We start from the raw sequence: 22769 nt of genomic DNA on the forward strand, positions 1-22769 counted from the left end.
TTAGAACACCAGGCCATGGGTGTAGCACACCCATGTTTGTTTTAAAAATGCCTGCTTTTTTACAATAAAGTGAAAGTTAGGGAATCAAAGTAATAAGGTAAATAAACTTTTGTTCTCTCTCTACGATTACCCATGCTTTGCAGCCTCATCTGCCGTTTAGTAGACGTATATGGCTACTAAACGGCAATATTAGAGGTGCTAAACACAGTGTGGTGCTCTAGGGTTAAGATGTATGGCCAATCATTTTAGAGTGGCCAACAACTGTATTGTTTACCCCTATTTTTATATGATTGAATATATTTCTTCAATCATATTAATTTTTTATATATTACGATATACAAGCTCTAATTTTTTTTATTGATTCAGTTAAATGCACACAGATTTGATTTCTCCGTGATTTAACGCGTAATCGAGTCTTTTCGTTTGCACGTCCTGACTCTCCGTGGCGGAAAAGTCGATCGCGCACCACCGTTTTGTTTCTCGTTCATTGCAGTGTCACGGCGAGCTGCGCTACGCCGGCTGGCGTCTCGGGGCCGTCTTGCTGCTGGCCGGCGCGGACGTCGCGTCGCTGCCCATCCCGGCTCTGCTAGGATGCGGCCGGGTCGGCTGGGCGGCGCACGTCGCGGGCGCGCTGGCGGGCCCGCTTCTGGGCCTGGCCGTGTTCCCGAATCAGAGCAAGAAGGACGCCCGAGGCCGCAGGTTCGTGCGGTACGTGCGGCTGCTGTCGGCCGTGAGCGTGATGCTGCTGATCGTCGGCGCCATCCTCGGCAACGTCTACCTGATCGCCCTGCCGCAGCTTAGGAAGCCGTCCTGACAGAGGATCGAGATGCTCGTCAAGCTCTGCAGGCGGTCCTTCCTGATCGTGAAGATCCGGGAGGCCGCCGAGAGCGTGTTCGAGTAGGCCCGTGCGGGCTCCGCGCGGGATCCGCGCGATCGATCGCGTAACTGCCGGTGGACCTTTCCACTCCTTACCTCTCAGATCTCACGTGAATCTCGTGCAATCCAATCTCCATCATCCATTAGACACGAAAAAAATCAGGCTGAAACAACGCGCGATCGTGACTCTAGGTAATCCCCGTGAAAATACGTTCACGTTTCATTCCAGAGGGGAAGATCGTGTGATCGGTACACTGATTGTGAGGCGTTTGTGAAGGAACTTGAGCGAGCATTGCGCTCGGTGAGTCGGTAGGAGGAAAACACCGAGGATTCGCGAATGTTCGTCGAATATTGGTTCGTGCTACTCGCTGCCATTAGAATTTCTAGAATCTCGACGACTCGTTAGACGAAATATGCGGTAGAATCGTGCAAGTACTCGAAGGCGACTCTGCGCGCCCGATACTTTGATAAATTTGATATTACGAACATTGGTGAACGTTGTGACTTTTTCTACGGAGATAAGATGTTTTAAAACTGCCGACTACCACCCTGCCGATAGAATCGGATTGTACATGTAACCATTTAACAATTCTGATTTCTGGTTATATCGATCTCGGCGAATAAGATGAATTACGAAAGTGTGAAATGTGTGTAGTACAATAAAGGTAAGAAAAAATTTTCCCGTAAAAAAAAAACAATGTGTGAGGTTGAAGCGACAATGCGTTGACGGTGCGATGTAAATCAGTCCAGCAGTGGCAAATGATTATTGTAGAATGTGAAAAGTAATTTATTTAAATAAACGCGCAAAAAGATATTGTTATGGTTCGCGTGGTAAAAACCGCGATTTCGAGTACGTTAAAGCTAGCACGTCGCAATGTTGAAGATAATGGGATGATACCTTCATTCTTTTAATTATTCATATTAACAATTTAGCGTGTACGAGATGTGTAAGATGATGTATAAAATAAAAGCGATCATATTACTACCGTAAATGTGTTACGATATAACGAAAATTTTAATAATGGCAAGATAAATGTATCGATCGTTAATAAAGCAAAGTTTAAATAATGTGCGACTGATCTCGAGCTGCGAAAGCATATAAATTCTCCGTACAAACTAATTCGGTGTTGTAGAAATAACATCCTAATCCCGAGTCATCTTTCGACGTTATCATATAGAGCGAGAAGGTAACGAAATAATTACGGAATCCAAATTGAATTCCTCTTCACGTTAAGCCAGAGTCCTGCCATGTTTTCCGATAAGTGTGCAAGAGATCTTTTATAGCGTAATTATATAGCGCAAAGATAATCGCATTTCTATTTACAAAGCTGTAAGACTTGCGAGAAATATTTATAGCGTAGCGTAGCGTCTTTACTCACGATATGCGGTATTTGTTAAGAGAGTTCGTGTGCGTATACATCAATTTTCGATCCGGCTTGTTGTTTCTCTCCGCTTCAATTTATCATAGCTAACGATCGACGCGACGCGACGCGTCGAACGGTAACATAAATTATCGGTATTACAATTAACTTGAATTAACAGCTCGGTTAAACTTATGCTCGTCAGAATTCTCTAATAAACAATTAGACAAAAGTAAGGAGCTTGAAATGACGATCGTGGTTCGTTTCACAAAATGTCCAAGCAATTTAACCCTTAAATGCCACACCTCTCAAGAATCTCGTAAATGACACATGGGGTCTAAAAGACCTCAGCATGAAAAATGTCTCCTTACTCATTGATTTTTTTATATTTAGTTATGAAAATTATTTTCAATGTTGTTCAAGGCTTAGAAAAGAGAATAAAATGCTTATATTGTTAAAATTTCAATTTTAACATAGTATAAAAAATTAAGTAAACTGAGTACAGCTAAGTGTACAACCAGGTAGGTCAATCACTCAACTATCATCAATGGGAGCATGAGCTCCATTTTTGGGGGGAACATTTGAAAATATATCATTGTAAAGGGTCTGGGGTCCGCTGGACCCCGGGTGGCATTTAAGGGTTAACCGATAGCTTCTATATACTTAATTTGAATATCTCTAGTCACTTTTAAAGTTTGTTAATATCTGAGAAGCCGTTAAGAAAATTCCATTTCGCGGTGACGCGCGGGCAGAGAAATATTAGTGCCGAAATAAATTAATAATCGTGCGTAACGCGCAAGCATGTAACAATATATAGAGCATAATGCCGTATGCGAGACAAAGTAATATGTTCTCCCGGACAGTTAATCGTATACTCGTATACCTACTTGTTTATCAATGTTACATGAGACGAACTGGCTGTGATTATGTTAGTGTTATCGTCGACATGATTACACATTACTAAATCTTGTAAATATAAAATTATTAAATATAAATATATGATTACACACAACATACACATGTACTGTGATTTCGCCGCGAGTACACGACGCGAGAGCCCCCGTTAGCTTCATTATATATCGAAACAATCGATTGCCTGCAATAAAATTTGAGCGTATCGTATGACGTTTTACAAACTGGCGCAATTCGCAATCTCGAATCTCCCATATCGAACTATCCTCCTCTCTGTACTCGCATTATTAACTGTTCCCATTCAATATCCGTCATTATTATTCCGTTATAGAATATCGAGGACGTGATATTTTGAAGATTAGAGTTCATTAGGTTTGCAATTAACTCTTCGCATTAATTTCGATTGAATGGGTCGGCGCCTCTTTTATCGGAGATTCATTTTCCCAAACAATTTCCGCGATGTGATTACATCATTTTAGTAACATGATGTTGCTTATATTTTGCATTTTATGTGTTAAAATAATTTCCATGAAATTTTTTCGATATTGTTCGATATATTTTTGTCAGAAAAATTGTGTTTTGTTGGATAGATTTGATTAAAAAAGGTAATTGAGCAGTTTTTAAAAAATTAATTTTGTCAGAAATATATAAATGCATTATATTCCGCTATTTTTATTAAAGAAAGAGGAATGATAAAAAGAAAACGGAGCGCAAGAAAGCCTAAAGGTATATAAGATAATGTAAGAGTTTACTACAATAAATATAATATACATATATGCTACAAGCCTCTGTATGCGGCATTTGTGTAAAGCGAAACCTGTCAATTTTTAAACAAATTTAAGTTAATAATATATTATCAAGAAACATAACGGTAGTTTTTTTTTCAAAAAAGCAAGTTTTTATTATTTACTCAAATTTAATAACATTAATATCTTTACTGCGAAAGTTTTATTTATTTATCGATGTGTAACTCTAATGATACTTCTGTCCGATGAATGTACAAGAATATTGAATTGAAGGCTGCGGAAACACACCTCGAGGACGCAAACGCTTAAAAAATATAACGTATAATAAAATGAAAACACTCAGATTTAATAATACAACGTTTTATAAATCACAACAAAGCATTCTTATAACTCTCGATATAGTATATCAGTTACAGCAAAATACGGATGCAAATACATGTTGTAATGTATATTTATTATTTTTAATTTACCCTTATTTATAACGACTGCGCCGATTCAAAAAATAATGCTCAAAATGATGAATAATATTAATTGAATCGACGTCATGATCTGTAAAATTATTTTAGCATCATTGACAACAACGTACGTTGCTGACTGATCTTGGATCCCGCCTGGATGTATCTATGTATACATATGTAATAGGATTTAACAACGTATTTTAATTAGATTGATTCATTAGATACCAAATTCAATCAGTGATGCTATTGAGATCGTTATTATAACTTAAGAGCTAACATAAAGTATATCTATTGTTATTCATGTTGAGATATAACATTTACAGAAAATTAGCACAATAATGAAGAAAAACTTCATAAGTCAGTTCTTTCCATGTCAAATAATTTTTCCAATCAGAATTGAATATCGATTTGTGTTCAGAAGAGAAGAAAAGATTATTCAACGTTTAAAGAGGTTCGGCTCATGCATGGATTATTTTTTTGGCCAAATTTTAATTTTTTATAAATGTTCACAAATCACACACAATGGCTGGCTATCATATGTGCCACAAATCTAATTCGTCTACAAAAGAGGTGTAATCTAGCGGGATAATTTAAATTTGGCAAGAACGTCTTCGCCGAGTGATTATTCTCCTTCTTTTTCCTCCCCTCCTTTCTTTACCGCCATAGTATTCCAACCTGATATCTTTTGCATTCGGTCTGGCGAGATAAATTACGAAGATAAATCAAAACGGCACCTCTGCCCCCCCCTCCGCCCCGCGCTGGTATATAGACGGATAATTCCCATTAAAGAAGAAAGGCGAGCGAATACCGCGCTAACTTCCGCCTTCATCCACTTATCCTTTGAAGCACGGAAGGACTATTCTTCACAATTACATCCTGATCGATCCCACCCCAGGATGTTGATTCTCCCAAGGCTCACGTTTATGACCGTCGCGCGACGTCCTGGGAATAATGCTCGCCGATACAGAGAGGGAAAACGACAGGCACGAAAGAAATTAGAAGGAGGAATCTGGAAATCTCGGGATAAGACGAGAGACGACAATCGCGGCGAACTATAAGACGGATTACACGGGCGATACCCTTTAATCGAAAGAAAGGTCAATTACGCGCACGGATATTCGCAGAAAAAGCGGAAAAATGTCAAACTGTCATTAATCTTCAGTTGATAAAAAAAATTAGAGGCAAATATTAGAGAGAACGCGTTCTCTTCCAGTTTCATACAATACATAATCTGTTTTTTATTATATACTTCTTGAAAATGGCGGAAGAAATCGTAGATATTAAATTATTATTCACTTATTATCATATAGATATTAATTTAACGTTGTTCAAATTTTTTGTCCCGTGTAAGAAGCAGAGAGATATTTTGCGAAGAAAATTAATCTGTGAGGCATCCAAACAATTAAGGGTCCGGTGCTTAAGTTTCGCCAGTTTACATAAATTCGCTTGTGACGCAAACGCAGCCGCATTTGAGACATAAACTTAGGGACACTTCGTAATGATGCAACCAACACGATACAACCCGGCGATATTACATCCAGTTAGAGTAATCTGACCACGAACGTCGGTGTCTCGTTATCGAGGGTCATCGAGACTGAGTCTATCGGTTCTACCTGGATAATTACGTGGTCCAAGTTGTCCGAAGTTCTGGCCGAAGATTCATCGTTCTGCCAAGATGTCTTGGCGGTACAACAACCGGCCCGTCTTGGTAGTTTGAGAGATTCGTAGTTTCAGACAGCATATCTAACTATATCAATAGTGAAATTTCGAATTTTGTGTTGCCACAGTAAATCCAAACGTCTAAAAACTATAGAAGATGATGAATAGATAATGAGAAATTTTTACAGATCGATTTTCTATCGAATTGGATTGGATTTCTATGAAATTAAAAAAATATGAAGATAAATGCTAAAGTGAGCATATATTTCTCCTTTATCATGATAAACGCGATTGCTATTTAATTGAGCAAAATGCACGATGGTAAAAAAAGTCTTCGACTTTAAAATTTCAAAGTTTTAAAATCTTCGCGTAAAGTCCCATTACGAAGTTATTCAAATCTGAATATCGTTCTCATATTTTAATCTAATTTTATAGAGGTTCCATTTTTTCTTTTCTTGCTCACACATAATTCCAAGATATCTCAAGTATTATTTAAATCCTAAAAATATTTTGGGGTTTTCATTATTATAAACCTTGGAGTTTTTATTATTTTAAACTTTGTAGAGTCTAAAATTAAACAAGAGGTAAAATTTTAAAATACACGGTTGTATTAAATCGTATAAGCAACGTTTTATCCTCTCTCGAAAATATTTCGCACAACATGTATGCGCTTTCAATTTTCTCGACAGAACAGTCTTACTTTATCGGGCTTCGAGCGTTCGCGAGACTTTTTTACGATATTGAATCGATTGTCCGATTAACATTCCAACTGTTCGCACCGGACACCAATTTCCGTGCACCTACATTCCTCACAGGGACTCGAGAGCTCCGTGATAATTCTGCCGACGCGATACATTCGCCCGTATATATTGCAACCGGCCAGCTTCAGTAAACTGCCCACGGACATTGGTATCTCGTTGTCGAGGACCTTTGAGGACGTCTCGACAGTTTCCGTCTCCTCGGTTAACCTTTCCGTACTCGTCGATGAAGCGACGAGTGTCTCCTGATCCTCTCGTACACCGCTGACGGAGGAAACACTCGGTGTCTTTGTAGTAGTCTCGGTCAGCTTGTTGCTGGAACTGGCGTTCGAGGAAAATAGCAGCTTAAGAACACTGTCCAGAGAAAAGATGGTGACATCTTCGTCGTCCTCGGTGGTCTTTCCATCTTCACTTGGAAAATTATCCGATTCCGTGCGATTGTCGTATTTCGTAGTACGATTGTCCTCTTCGCCGGTGAAGTTTCTATCGAAATCGCCGGTCTCGGATACGTTTCCCTTCGCGAACTTCTGTTCCGTGGTATTGCCCCGTTGGAAATCGTACTTCGAACTGTCGGTCGTGCGATTTAACTCGGTCAACGCCGCTCCGTCGTAATCGAAGATGTCCGCCTCGGGATTTTCGGAGGGTTTGCGATCCAGGACCTGATTCTTGGAATCGTACGTTAACGAGACGGTATCCGTCGAAAACGCTTCGTGGTTCACTCCGTACTTCATTTTCGTCAAGAAAGAGGAGTCGATCGTTTCCTCTCCGTAATCGAAGGGCGGTTGCATAAGCGGCACTCGCTCCATGAAGTCAAAGTTCGGCGAGTGTTGTAATTGATTGCCCATTATGCCTGGAGCCGAGGCCTTCGAGGCCGTCATGGACGTCGTCGGCCTGGGCATCGTGATGCCGCGTTCAACCAGATACGGGATCATGTCTTCGATCAGGGAAGGTAAGTCGGGGGCTGGCTCGGTCTTGATGACGTCGCGAAACGGATCCGGAGATACTGTGGGTTGTCGTTGAGAAGGTGCCGTGGCGTCGGCGCGGTCGAGCACCACCGTTGGCGATTCGTCGGCGTCGACTATAAGATAAGCGGATAAGACGTATTATAGAAAAATAAAAATGTGTCTTGTGAGTTTGTATAACATTTCTGATAGAATTTTATTATACGACGATATGAAATATACCACAAACAATTTTTCCGCAACACTTCTCCTCGGAATTAATTCTGCGACAACCAATTTTCAATGGCGGACACTTCTCCGAGGAGCAGACGACGTCCCCATAATAACACATGCAGATTATGCAAAAAGCGGTACGTGGCAAGATCGCACCGTGACGGTATTCCATATCTTCAAAATGGCACTTACTCGATAAATCTAGTTCGACAAAACAAGCCAATTAATGATGTATATTATAGTTCTACTGCGGTTTAATTTATCAGATTTTTCACAGATTAGCAATTAATTAAGGATGCATACCGTTATTCTTTCGATGTGAATTTGTAATTTGTGGAACTACAGTAACTCCAGTACCAATCTCAAGATTTAAGTCTGTGGAGCGGTAAGGAACATCGAAGTATGGCGGCTCTCTGGGTACAAAACCACCTACGAATAAAGATCTATTACTTATTATTTATAAAAAAGTATTGTGAGCGACAGTATTTTTGTTAAAATTAATTAATCCTATTAAAATAACAAAACAATGGTAGCATCTCATTTTTTATCCAACTACACAATACAAAGTATTTTAAAAAAATTCACGTCCTAAAAGAAAAATAAAGATATGCGAAAAAGAAAACTGCTTTTTAATATATTGCTTTTAATATATATATTTAGCTCGGCTATATAGCATCTTTTATTTGTACATTTTTACGTCTAGACTATTCATTTGACTTCTTATAGAGAATCATAAAATACCTTCGGTCTCTACGGGTGGGTTAAATCGGTTCTCCTGGGTTGCAATATCATAAAAGCCGGAAGCATCGGTCGGTCGTAGTTCAGGGGGCACTACAACTGAACCAGGAGGATATCCAGTCTCAGATGAGGGTACATCCTTGCCTTTCACCAACGCATCTGCCGCCACAAAGGGTATTATCCTACAATAGCAAAATATATTTTTTCCATTGATACATTTAGCTACAAAACAACCTGTAGTTTTAATTAAATTTTTAAATTACTTTTATACGTTATATGTACTTATATATATAAAAAGAAATTAAAAGAAAAATGTTTCAAGAATTTAGATAATAGAATTTAGATAATAGAATTCAAAGAATTTAATTAGAATTTTAAGAAATAAAATTAGTTCTTCAGAGGATTGTCTATCATACTTTTCAAATTATAATTGTTCAAAAAAGTGTATCTTAATAAATTTTATGAAAAGACTACAACACACAAAAAAGTGCTGTACATTTTCTACCGTTAAAAATGTAACCGACGTAAATCGATATCAATCAGTTGTTTTCGACAAACGATTTCAATTTAATTCACGGCAGTATTTCTCGGCCAACAAAACTCGCAAAAAAGCGGTTCCGTTATAAGCGTGAAAAATTGATTGCACTTCGTGTCGGCTAATAAAAAGAAATAAAACGCGCTATATCGATTACATCGACTGCGTTACGTTGCACCTGCCGATATTTTCAATGCGTTCTAAAAATATTGCAATTATGTTTGTCTAAAAAAAAAAAAACATCTATATACCCTTCGTACTTCCCATCAGCGGAGGTTGTCCGGTGTTAAATCACGGGACGGAATAGGAGATGATGATGGATCGAGATATGATAATAGTCACCTAACGTTCGGCAGCGACGGCGGCAGAAGTCGTTCGTTGTAGTCGTACTCATAATCCTCGCCTTTTTCTCGATGAGTGATGTTCAGGATGGCCTCAATGTCGGGCGGAATGGACCTAATTGGATTTATCGTGACACCTTGTATATGGCCCACTGAGACATTCGTCTTGACTGTCACGTTCATCACCAGGATGTCGTCCGGCATGAGTATCATCGACGATGGACTGGTGACGGGTCTCTTGCCGATGATCTCCGTCCTCTATGTCATATGTGTTTAATCATAATACACTTACTTGTTCTTTTTTACGGTAAGTTTACAGCAAACATATTTTATATTTAAAAAATAGGTATGTATGAATACAAGCAAAGAAAGTAAATAATCAAATTTGCAACCAAACTCATAAATCTAGGTTTCGTTTTCAAGTTTCGTTATCAGATTGTTTGAAAAAATAAAAAAATTTAAATCTAATTTTAAGAGATTACAAAATTAATCTAGAAATAATGTTTACTTTACTTTAAATCTACTTCCGCAAAGTGAGTTAAATTTATTGAAATTTGTATTATTTTTTAGTGTTAAGAGAAAAATCTCTCATTATTATCTATTATTTTCATAATCCTATTTCTTTATTATCGAAGGGACATTTTATAAAAAAAAGATTTTCTCAAGATAATCTCGTAATTTAAAAATTTTTCATGCAAGTAAATATAATTAGAAATATTCAATGCAGCAATAATTTTTAACATAAGACTACCAATCACTAAATAAATCACTAATAAATAATTAAAATGTACAAAAATATGTGATTGTTTCTTACTTACGACTTTTACGAAACTATCTCACTGGTATCGTATGAAAATTCAAATTATTATTCTTCCTTTTGTCGTTACCTTAATGAGTGTAGAGTTCTCGGACAATTTCTCGTCAGGAATAAGCGTTTTCCGGGCATTCGTGGAAATTGCGAAAGGATGCATCGTAGCTTTGTTTTTCTCAATTATATCCGCTTTCTCTCCCACCGTCGTCCCTCTCTCCGTAGCCTCGTCTTCGTTCCGCTTCTCGTTTTCGCCTGCGTTTTTGTTTTCATCCCCGCCGGCACCCTCGTTTTCATCGTTTCCATTATCGAGCGCTAATTCAGGAAGCATCGTCGTCCATTCCGACAACGAGATCGTCGAGCCATCCGTACTAGACGGCTCCTCCGTCGTCATGATCGTGGAGTCCGTGAACGTGTTTGTTAAGCACATGATGCAGGAACCAATGCCAGAATCAGCATCTTTGGTGGACGCCAGGGTCGATTCGAATGAGGTTGTCGATTCAGTGTTACTCGATAACTGGCGAACGAAAACAAAATAATTGTTAACGTCGGATTGATTTATGATCGGGTTTATGCTTTCGTGAACCGAAGAAAACAGTAGAGCGCATTAAAGCGATAAAAAAAATTGCACTCCGATAAATTGCAGTGTTTTTATTGAGACTAATAGCAGAAAGATATCATCTGATTCAATGTTTGTTTCGTTTATTTTCTTATCTGTTGTTGTTAAAATTATTTGAAAGATATTTGTATTACATATACGTTACAATATTAATAACTCCGTTCAAATTATATTTTTACATCTGAGTTAGCAACGTATGTACCTATTAATTTGCTAAATGGATAATTACGCAAGGATTAAAAGATTGGGAAGGCTTTCGTTATGCGAATTATCATACATATTATTATCACCTCATTCGTTGAAGTTCCGGCAGTCGTCACTTCCAAGGTCGATTTATAGTCCACCGTCCCTATCAAGATTTCATTGTCCATGATGTCGGTCTCCATGGTCGAGGGCCAAGCGGTCGAGTAGGTGACGACAGATGAGTCCTCCTCGAGATCGATCGTGCTGGTGCTAATCCGTTCCTCGACCACTCTGTGACCTCGTCCTTCGACGGGCGGATTCGTAGATTGATCAATCGCGGGCTGAACAATTAATGACAGGCTCTCGTACCGTAAATCGATTAGGATCTCTTCACAGAGGGATCTCTCTCTCTCTTTCTCTCTTTTTTTTTTATAAAACTCTATGCGCGCTTCAAAGCCTACTCGTAATTCGATCAACCGAGTCAATTTAATGATTTCACTTAATCGTTTGCGTTTAATCGGGCGACTCGAGCTCAATTGAATACTTAATTTTTTCCGATACTGGAGCACTATGTGGACATTGGTAATGCAAAGTGAACGCGTTATAGATCATTTAACTAAAAAATTCTAGAAGCACGGGTGTTGGACATAAATTTATACAAGAATGCTATAAATAATGTCTAATAAGACATAATTTTAATCAATATGAAATAATGCTGAAAATGAATAAATTTTTTAGAGATAGAAAAATAAAAGATTCTTAATTTTTAATAAATTAAAAGAGATACACATAAGTTTTTATGTATAATGTAAGAAATATAAATTTTTATAAGCAATTGATACAAACAATCTTCATCAAATTTGTGTCAGAAAAATTATGGGAAAAATAAGCTTCCTTTAATTCTGCGATAGAAACTATCGAGTCCAGCTCTTAAAGTTATCTCTTTAGTATTGGCGCGCGATTGATGCGCTCGTTCAAGAATCCAAGTTTGTGACGAACCCTCGGAATCCGCCGCACAGTTGTTTCCATTGTCTGAGTAGATTCCCGTGTATCTCGCGAGAATCGAATTCTCCATAAGTGGTATTCTGTACTAACGACCCGCTACCCATTAATAATAACGCAATACATCCATAATAGATACGTCGTCGCCCGATCGGAAACTCGTATCGCGCTACGTGATCCAATAAGGTATGCTTCATTCCAAATTCCTGAACTAAGTCGAATGTCTAACGTATTTATAATCAATGTTTCGGGTAGATTTCATTGATTAAATTCCGCCGACTACATAAATCACCTCCCCTTAACTTCGATCCCATGAGCATGTTCCTACTATTTGGTAACTTTGGGATTTAGCTTATTTAGAACAGTTAGAACTATTTAACAGAATTCGCCAAAAAGGCGACGCGATAATTTGCGTTTCTACAAGGGAAGCGTAAAAGAAGAAGAAGAAGAGAAAACGTACGAAAAAGTTGGTCTCCTTGCGGAACTTAGCGTAGTCCTTGCTGACGAAGGCGTAAGATGCGTAGTTTTGGGTGGCCTTTACTTCGATGCTGCCGCCTTGAACGTTTAATCTCTCAGTTTCTTAATAACACTCAAGAAAGAATATTTGTATGTATACATATGTATGTGTGTGTGAATAATAATTAAACTCGCGAATAAGCCTAAGAGTGTTATTTTTTTAGGACAAACTCAACCCGGCTTGTGTTTCCCTTATCGAGCGAGACGTAGGTATGTCCGTATTAAAAAAGCACGATTGACGCGTGTTAATTATAACGGACAGAATTAAAAGTAAAAATCGTAGATGTCCAATTTGTACCGACATAAATATCCCTGTACATGTGTACATCTGTGCTATCGTGCTATTATGAAGAAATTTAATTACGAACGAGCTTGCATAATAAGCTATACAGCATGGCTTATTAAGTTTCGATTCCCTTTTCGTGCTAAATTTAAATGATACGTACATATCTCATCTTCAATTCTATTCCCTTTTCATTATTGAAGTATGAAAAATATAGAAGTTAAATATTAAAGAGGATTAATCCGGCAAATACTGTATAAATAGATATTTTATATTGATTAAATTAATGACTAAGAATACAGAAGCAAATGTGTGTGAACGATTTGTGCAACCCAAAAATGAAATGTTGATTCCCAAAATAGTATAAAATGAAATCGCGTCATGCTACGATTTTTTAATAACATATATTTTTTTAAAACAAGAAGCAAAAATATCAGCGGCATTTGTCAGTGGATAAAACGCGCTTTTAAGTCGATGTTTGCAGGTCATTGGCCGATTTTCGTTCGGTAGATGCATATTTCTATCTGCCACGATATTAATATCGATGGCTATCGCGCTCGCAGAGCTGCCATATTGACTGTATCGAATAAACGCTCTCGCGCGGAAATTAAATCCCCTTTTAATTCGCAGATGTTTCTCGCTTCCAAGAATCGGCGTGTTTAATTCGCTTACGCGCGCGCGCGCGCACACGCACACAAACAAAACCGGGTAAAATATTTTATTTTCCTTTTGCGAGATCGTGTGGATGCTGAATGAAATATTCCCAAGCCCGAAAACGAGACGCTGTTTTGACGGTGGCATTCGTTATTCTCTCGCATCGGCATGCATCAAATAAATATTTTCGCTTTCGGTAAAATATTTTTTTCACCGAGCCTTAACCAAAACGAGACTCAATTCAGCGTCGGTTGCGATCGGCTTCCATTACCATAGTCACATATGCAACATGAAACTAATATTTCGAAAATACACGTATGAAAAAAAGGATTTAATTTTTTATTAAACAAAGGCGATTGCTTCTACATATACAGTGGATTAAAAAAGTACTTGCACACCCAGTTTTCTTCCAATAACTTTATTTTAAGGAATAATACATAATTACTATGTGTAATAAATTATTTATAGATGCAATTCGTAATTATGTATTATTCCTTCGAATAAAGTTATTGTAAGAAAACTGGGTGTGCAAATACTTTGTTGATCCACTGTAACTAATATACAGAGAATACGCAACCAGCAAAAAGTTCTCTGAAATTCTCTGAAAAAGGCTTAACGATCGAGGCAACTAAAAAATTAAACTCGCAAAAGTTAAAAAAATCTGCGTAATAGAAATACGCAAATCCGGGAAATGGTGGCCGTTCAAAAATATATTTATAGAGATGCACATGCATCGGGAAATTATTTTCATTCTAATCAAATAATTTTTTAACTATAATACGATTGTTTGCGTTTATGTTTTTTTTATTTATTTATTCCATTGTATATTTTCTGTGAAAACACTATCTATTATCAGAATTACAAAAAGCGTTAATAGTCTCGTATTTCGATATTTTTGCAGTATCACGTTTTTTCCCCCTGATATTTAATAATGGTCTGAAAATGAAAGGCAATATTTCCGATCAAGGAATTTCACGATTAATTCAGCGGAAAACACAATCCGGGCGTGAGCTCTGCCCGTAGGGTAGCGTGTGAGCGTGGGACAATCCCCGAATGCGCGAATTTGCGTGAAACTCACTGCAGTTGTAGGTGGACGGGCAGCATTGTCCTTCTCGCACGATCGGGCTGCAGCCTTGAAGAGGTGGGGCGCACGCAAGTGGAACGCACCGTATGGCGCCCATCGCGCAGAAACAATTGTCGCATGAGGCCTTCCACTCGATGTCGCGAACCATCTCGCCCTCGACGTAAACGCGCTCGCCCACGCGACATCCTGGAGACGATCATATGTGCCGTGAGAGTCGTGAGAACGTGAGCACGTTTCTTCCGCCGCGCTGCTCGCGCAGAAAGTACCGCGAACATCCGGATGTTCGAGGCCCGAATATCCGGATGTTCCGTCCAGTACTATCCAGATTTCTGGAACTTCGATAGCGCGGAAAAGAAAGAAGAAATACGGCATAGGGTGTATATCACTGAAATTTAACTGGATCTATTTAAATCTCAAATAAAAATGTAATAATCCGTAAATTACTATAATCGTAAGATTATAGTAACTTCAATCTTAGTCTCCATTTTGAGTCTCAAAGGACTCCGTAGAAATATAACGGATCGCACGTTCCTATACCTTCGCTGAAGGTTTTATCTTGTTTGAACGGAGCTATACGCTTTGGAGCATAACTTCGCATAACGTCGCTCTTTTGATGGCGTCGCCGTGTTAGCCCGTAATAGCCTCGTCCTGGCGAGCGGCGACCTCCGAGGATGTTTGTCTGTCCGGGAGAATTAACGAGACGCCGTGGTTCGAATCGTTATTTACCGACTTCATGGTCAGTCATCGCGACGCGGACGGCAAGGCCGCAACGTCGCCCACCCGACGGAAGGGGGGGTGGTTTTCGGTGGTGCCCCGTTTAAAATTAAGCCATCCCCGAATGTCCCGGCAGCCAGTGACAGCCGTGGCGTCGTCGTAGCGAATCCGAAGCTTAAGCCCGGCTTAAATTTAAGCGGCCGCGCGGTGAAACCGGGCGTTAAATGAACGGCAACCTCGGCTATCCGAAACGCCGGCCTCGCAGTTTCCCTCCGGAGCAAAGTGTCGCGGGAGGTACCTCCTGACTCTTCTTTATCGCGTTACACGTTCCTCTATAGTTGTCGGATCCCATAACGAGAGAATCCAGAGACTATTCCTTCGGTGCTCATTCTTCGGGGATATCATCCTTCGGGGATATCGGCCACTTCTCGTGTACTGAGGTCACGCGTTTTTCCCGGAAGCGAAGCAAATATCGATAGAATTGAGAGAAAAGATCGAGAGCTTCGATGCTGAGTTAACTATTTTATAAACGATTTAAAATTAGGATAAATAACGAAAATGTAATCCAGTTTGTTTAAATTGGATTTGAAAATAATTTAAAAAAGTATCTTCAGAATCTTAATTATTATAGCGACTCTCTATATACTTTAAATTAAATGTATTAAGAAATGAAGATGTTAAGTTTGTTAAGAATTTCTTAATCGAGGACCCTGATTAAGATACATACAAAAATATCTTTAAAATGTTTAGCAATTCGTGCATTTGCTTCAAAATATTTACATACGTTACTTCGAATAGTACATCATTACGGTATTTTCTTGCAACTTACAGCTTAAACCGCCGGGCGATGAGACCCAGCATTAAATGAACCTCGTCGGCTATCTGGAGGTAGAATCCTTGTGGAGCAAGTGTCGTGGGGTGATATAACGTCAGCAGTAACTCTTCGTTATTAAGTTACACATTTCATCACAACTTTCGAGAGCGTGCTTCGGCGGAGAGCTTTAGTCGCGCGGCGGTAAATTTCGGAATAATCCCTAATAGACCTGATTTTCTTCAAGTTTTCTATTTCCACGGGCGAACTTTAATACGTTACTCGCTCATATACGATGCCAATGTATGTAAAACAATCTCCGTTTTGCTCGCTGTATCACATTTATCATGTTACGCTATCTCTATTAGCGTTCAATTTGTATATAAAGAGCTTTCTTCGCTCTTACGCAGAAGTTCCTGAATACTCCTGATTCAATATAGGAATTGGAAGACATCTACTTATATATCCTTCGCATGGATATTAATTAATCATTAAAAGTAAAAATAATATTTTACTGAAATTTTTATATCTCTTATGTTTCATTGGCGTTTCATTAGATTTAATCAAAAATTGCGGGCTAAATATACCTTCGCGTAACAGCACGAAGCTTTCGATTGCGCTATCGAGTTTCCGGGAAATTTCTCGACTGGCGGCGTCCGCTTCCTCGAATTCAGTTAAGTGGACTAACTCGTAAATGACAACAATTTGAACTCACCGTTCCCCGATACCGGCGCCATTGTGGACGGATGGTGGTCTTGAAAAGAAATAAGGAGGGCCATTGGTAAGGTACTTTAAGTAACTCCACGACGTCGCCGTGATAAAAGTACACTCACGGGTGCAGTTATAGGCGACTGGGCAGCAGGAATGGGGCGCGTACAGCGGGGTGCATCCCGGTAGAGGCAGCAGGCACTTGGGTCGTACGCATCTCCTCGAGCCGGATATGCAGTAGCAGTATTCGCATCGGCGCGAGCCCATCATCGCCGACCCCGAGCCATATCGAATCCCGTCGTGCAGACATCCTAATATATTTAAAATTAATTTTGAATTCATTACCCATTTCACTAATTAAAGAAACAAAAGTTTTGACGCAAAAATTTAAAGCGTTGTTACACGCTTCGAAAGAAACGAAAAAAATACCAAGTAAGCAGAATGTTTTTTTTTTGTAAATACGCAATTTTCGCATTTTACACCTGAAACTTTAAATTATATTACCTTGTATCTTATTTGTTTCATGATTTTCGGTTTCATTACGTTAGTTTGTAGATTCTTAGTATACTTGGTTATTGTTATCTCTTTTTGATGTAGTATTTGTTATTCCTTTTTACCTGCTATTTATAGATGCCGTTTTATATCTGACGTCATCTATGTTTGTTTCCAGAAAATAAAAAAAACGAGAAGATCTATATACAACTGCAGTTAATCTTTAATTGCAATCGAGCACTGAATGAAGTTTTTGGAATTCACGTTAAATTGCTCTCGTTAAGATCGTTCTTGTCCGTGAGATAGTACGTGAGCTTCGTTGAACTTTGGCGAAGTTTCTTGGTGCTCGATAATTTATTTAACAATGCTTTCAAGAAAGACAGAAAGGCTGTATATATTTATAAAGTAACGGTAAAAGGTTGTTGTCTCAAGGGAAAATACAACCGACAAAATGCTATTGTGTTTTAATATTTAATATGTTTAATTCTGTTACATGTATACTTCTTAACTTGGAATTTTAGTTTTATAAACAGATTTTGTAAGCTCCACGAGCTTTCACGAGAACCGCTTAAATTAATTCACTTGTACGAATAAAAATAATACAATAATGTTAAATAAAAAATTCAAAAGTTATTAGTTAATATATATATATATATATATATAAATAATAATCTTCTTATTGTTAATAAAGTTAAATAAAATTAATAATGATAAAAATAAGTAAAGCAACGTCGAATTAAGTGTATAATTGTATCCCTTAGTTGTAATATAACGTACGTGTGTAGAACTTTATTTTATTATTGCAAATGAAAACAATGTTACGGTAAAATGTTACAATGCCCAGGCCCCAATGTTGTACCGCGTAGAAATGAAAGAATGTACTGGCATAAACCTTGCAGCAACAAAGAAATCCCGAATTAATTTATAAAATTACGTTCGTTTCAGCAGTAACGAGCCATCTTAACCCCTTCTGTGTTATGCCCGAGTTTAGCCGAGTGTTCTTCTCTACCTTCCTCAATTTATTTACCCAAGTTTACTCGAGTGTAACGAGGCTCATTTATTTACCGCAGAGGTAGCCCAGACGCTCTTTTCAGAGAGACGGAGTTAGAATGGAAATTATTAAAAATAATAGCGCGCCGCTAATTTAACCCCGAGTAAAGTCGCAATGTATAATACAGTCACTCGGGAGGAGAAAACGAATCGATTTTTCTACATTTAAGTAACTATCGGAAATTATGAATTATCCGATGTTGTACGTTACCTTGTTACAGCGTATTTAAGGTACGTAATATTGACGTTGTATCGTCATTTTATCAGATAAGTGCAGCACAGCATAAAGAAGGCAATTATTTGTACAATATATAGCGACACATTACCGGGAAGAACAAATAACAAAGTACAAAATCAACAAAATAGAAATACCTTCCGTACGTGAGTGGTGAGCATGCTTCTCCTCATCCTCAGCTTCCATGTTCGTTTGTACACTGGCTCTCCGCAACATATTCTCGACGTCGCCTGTGAGTCAGATAATAAATTTAAACCCTAGCCACGATTAACTCTTTAATCTGCTTTACCGCGAAGCCGAAACTTTTATGCGTTTCAGACAAACTTTATAGGTAAAAGAAACAAGGCGAGGGATATAGACACCTCCTATCTAACTCGCACGAATTAAAAATTTAATATCGAACAATTATTTTAAAATTTACGAAAAATTTATTAATTTATAATATCATTTATATAATTTATAATATTATTATATATTATATATTTAAATATATATTATTTATTTATACAAAGCATTTTATACATAGAAAGATATGTAGTATTTCCCTATAATTTCCCGAATTCCGTTCGGAATAAGGACTTTTCGGTCCTCCTGCCGATCGCGTGCCGGTCGTATCGATAAGGTATCGATTAATCAGAGGGATATCATCGTACTAACGTGATTCGCCGCATACCAGCTCGGCGCAACATACATTCTCGGCCGGCGAACGAACGTGACAGCCGGGCGGCGGTGGATTCGGCAATCGCGGACACACTCGGAGCCGGCATCTCAATGCGCCTTCGGTGCACCGGCACTGCAAGCAGGGCTCGGACGTACCCACAGCCGTTCCTTCCTGATATCGGCGACCCTCGTATCTGCATCCTGCGATCGCGAGTAAATTTCTCGTTACGTAACAAAACTTTAATTATAGTGTGCCGGGCCGGGTTATCGAAACTCGCAGAAATATACACGGTGTCTCGCGCGGTGCGGCGCGCAATAACGTGCAATTATAAATTTTTTAAAACAATTTTTCTACGCGCGCTGAACAGAAATGTGTAACAAGAAGTCGAATATTTTTCTCTCGTGCCTTTATATATTTACTACTATATTTTTTCGTACGTTGCTTTGTTCATGATAAATCTGAAATTCTTGTGCAAATCTTTAATTTTGAATGAACTATGTTCATTCTTTATATTTCAATTACATTGCTTCGAAAATGTGTAAGCGAAGTTTAATTAAGGATGTTAATAATTAAGTTTAAATACGCGTATTGAAATATCTATGGATTCCTGTACGCATAAAAGAAATAAAAAAAAATTACGATGCAGTTTTATTTGCCGGCTGTTCGTGTTATATGTATAAATTCGTGACTCGGTAACAACATCGGATCAAGCCGGTTGAACTTTTGTTCGACTTTCTTCCTGGTATCTCGGTGGTCCAGTCTTGTTCTGTGATGCATTATACCCTAACTTGAGAGGGGATACACAGTGATCTGCAGTATACTGTCTATTAACATAGACAATGCAACGGTTGGTGAGTGTGCTGCGAGCTCACGGCGGCAGGGCTCCAATTAATAAAATCCAATTAGTAGTTAATTAACGCCAGCGGAACTTTCGCACGCGACGCGAGCGCAGTCGCCGAAAGTTACATTGGCGACAGCTAAAACAATTACCGGAAGACCATAATCGCATAGCCGAAGACACGCGTTTAACTTTTCAGTTAAGAGCATTTCCTTCGGAAGAAAACTCCTCAGAAGGAGAATTCAGAAATTACTTGAACGCATATACTTCATTCAATCTTATCGTCCAAGTGTCAGAAGTATGCGGATTGCATTTTAACTTTTAAGTTAGACAAAACTCTGCCTTCCATTATTTGTTTAAGAAACAGAGACTTGAAAGGGAATGTGCGTGAAAATTTGAGACTTGACATTCCGTTACACTGATTGATATACAGAAAAGCTACAGAATGAATCAGAAAAGTAAACGCTTCAAAATTCCGATTATTATAATTTAAACTTTTAAATAATATAAGCAACAGCATTTTCGACTATCGTGTATGAAAAAAACTAACGATTTAAGCTACGGCGATCTGGTCTGATCGAAACGAAGCGCATGGAAAATGTTGAAAGACCCTACTTCAATTCCGAGCGCGTACGCCAAAACGTCGAAAAAATCGTTATAACACGGACTTAAGCTTCGGAAATATTTGCACGCTCGGCCGTGAGCGACGTCGGCCCTTCCAAAAATGGAATTTTCAATATAAATTCCGCGTGCACCTCGCAACGAAGGCGCCCGAGGGCTTTCGGTCAGGATTGACACTGATTTCATCCTGCGATATCGAGTAGCTAGAAAGCGATGTTAAAACGAGCGACACTTAATCTATAGAAGTTCCCGGGAAGGAGGGGGTGGGTGAATATGTTTTGTGCAATCGATTAACTTGAGACACGTTCGCTCCGGAGTATGATAGCCACTTATGATAGCGATTTGCTGGAAATTCGAGAGAACATCGTAGAACCCAAAATTGCTATAACATCATCGACCGAGGCTGTTCTTGAAAGCTTGCAATTACTATTCGCAATACTCTTTGCATATGCACATTTGTTATGTTTGGTGAACATAAAAGGCTGTAAGGTCTATTGTTTCTTTCAAAGACAAATATTAAAGCCAAAGAGCCATACATATGAGATAAAGATGTAAAATTTTTAAACAACAATTAAATATTAAAATTAAACTTAAATATTTTCTTGTTGCTTACGAAATATCACATGTAAGGTAGCGCTTAGTGTTAAAATCGAAAGAAGATTAATTTTTTTATACAAAAAATTGCATTAATTAACAAAGGATTGGATGACGTTTGGCTCTCCCAAGACTTGAAATATATAAGAACATCTTAGCTTGATGATTCCAAAGTTAATTTGCGTCTAAGGACACTATAAGTACCATAATCCGGGTGCGACTGCTATTATTCTGCCGTTAAACCGTACGCATCGAGAATACGGCAGGGACAAGAAACGTGTCTAATAACCACCAACCCTCTCCGTCCTCTCGCTTACATATTGGCGCCTCTCTCTCTCTCTCGTCGCGTTCTCGAGCAACATAACTCGATGGATGCAGCGGGTGATGTTAGAGCCGTCATTAGTCCCGGGAACGTAAAGTACAGCACCGCTGAGGGGCCGCAGTATAGTAAAGGACACTCCAGGCTTGGCCAGGAGAAGCTCGCGCCAAGCGAGAAACAAGCCAAGTTAGTTAATGGCGCAAAACCGGAAGTCCTCTCCCGCCGGTGCCGGGGAGGAAGACGGCTCTCTCTCGCCGAGAGGATTTTAATCCCGCTACATTGGACAAGGAGATCCTGCAACGCGAAGATTTTGTTACGAGCACTTCTCAGCGAACGTGAGCGTCGTCGTTCCGCCAGGACGACGTGCAGGAGCGACTGTAAGCCGTGTGTCCCTGCGACTGGGTGTGTGCGTGTTTCTGCAGATTTCATTAGCGCGCGGCGTACATGTATCGTGACGTCCGTTGAAATACAGGTTGACATATACGTACATTAGCGCCGTTAGTTGTTATTATCCTGTTTCCTGCTAATGGAAAGTAACGCCAGATCTAAGTTGAAAAGGTGAGAAATAATTGATTTAAAATTAAGAATGTTTAAAGAATAATTTGTCAGTCCTTCTTCGCGCTTCCAATCTCTCTGTGTAATTTACAATTTGAAGATAATGATTTAATTGCCATGCCTGATATTAACTTTTCAAGCTAGCCTGTTATTTATTCTCGAATCTTTGTTGCGTATGCATGTGTGTGTTTATATTGTATACAAATAAATTTCTATATTAAATTTCTATATTAATTTATTTTTCATATAATTATAATAATAATAAGTAAAACACGATCGTTATGATATACAATCAATTAAAGAGAAAAAATGTAATTTACGGTCTGGACTGGATCTTGATTCTAATCAAGCCTAATAATAATAAGCTAATAATAATATTGTGTGAATTTTGTTATACATTTTCCAAATTCATTGTCAGTAAACTGTGCGCCGATTTATTGTCGGTCTTCAAAACACAGCTCCT

The 22769-nt window shown here is 38.6% G+C and overlaps 2 protein-coding genes across 3 annotated transcripts in view; one reads left to right on the forward strand and one right to left on the reverse strand.

Moving 5' to 3' along the window:
- Nucleotides 1-3249, forward strand: part of Rho-6 (rhomboid 6) — a 115503-nt gene extending 112254 nt beyond the window's left edge. For both annotated transcript variants that reach the window (XM_071772850.1, XM_071772851.1), the window contains exon 5: nucleotides 494-3249. In XM_071772850.1, coding sequence (XP_071628951.1) covers nucleotides 494-814 — 321 coding nt within the window. In that variant the 3' untranslated portion in view covers nucleotides 815-3249. The remainder of the gene's footprint in view (nucleotides 1-493) is intronic.
- A 153-nt stretch (nucleotides 3250-3402) lies between these two features.
- LOC139809720 (uncharacterized) lies at nucleotides 3403-19574 on the reverse strand. The gene is made up of 13 exons (XM_071772849.1): nucleotides 19376-19574; nucleotides 18856-18948; nucleotides 17067-17252; nucleotides 16949-16987; nucleotides 14703-14894; nucleotides 12632-12726; nucleotides 11277-11510; nucleotides 10447-10884; nucleotides 9561-9817; nucleotides 8687-8865; nucleotides 8249-8374; nucleotides 7955-8146; nucleotides 3403-7848 (listed from the first exon to the last, which is right to left on the reverse strand). Exons 2-13 carry the CDS (start codon nucleotides 18932-18934, stop codon nucleotides 6770-6772), a joined length of 3096 nt encoding a protein of 1031 aa, XP_071628950.1. The 5' UTR covers nucleotides 18935-18948; nucleotides 19376-19574; the 3' UTR covers nucleotides 3403-6769.
- Nucleotides 19575-22769: the final 3195 nt, after the last annotated feature.

This window comes from Temnothorax longispinosus, chromosome 3 (assembly GCF_030848805.1).
Source record: "Temnothorax longispinosus isolate EJ_2023e chromosome 3, Tlon_JGU_v1, whole genome shotgun sequence".
NCBI classification, from domain to species: Eukaryota; Metazoa; Arthropoda; class Insecta; order Hymenoptera; family Formicidae; genus Temnothorax; species Temnothorax longispinosus.

Coding starts and splice junctions, on each gene's coding strand:
- LOC139809720 (XM_071772849.1), bottom strand. CDS start 18,934: ATGTTGCGGAGAGCCAGTGTACAAACGAACATGGAAGCTGAGGATGAG. Junction 10,885..11,276: donor CCGGAACTTCAACGAATGAG/GTGATAATAATA, acceptor TTCGTTCGCCAG/TTATCGAGTAACACTGAATC. Junction 8,375..8,686: donor CCCACCCGTAGAGACCGAAG/GTATTTTATGAT, acceptor CTTTATTCGTAG/GTGGTTTTGTACCCAGAGAG.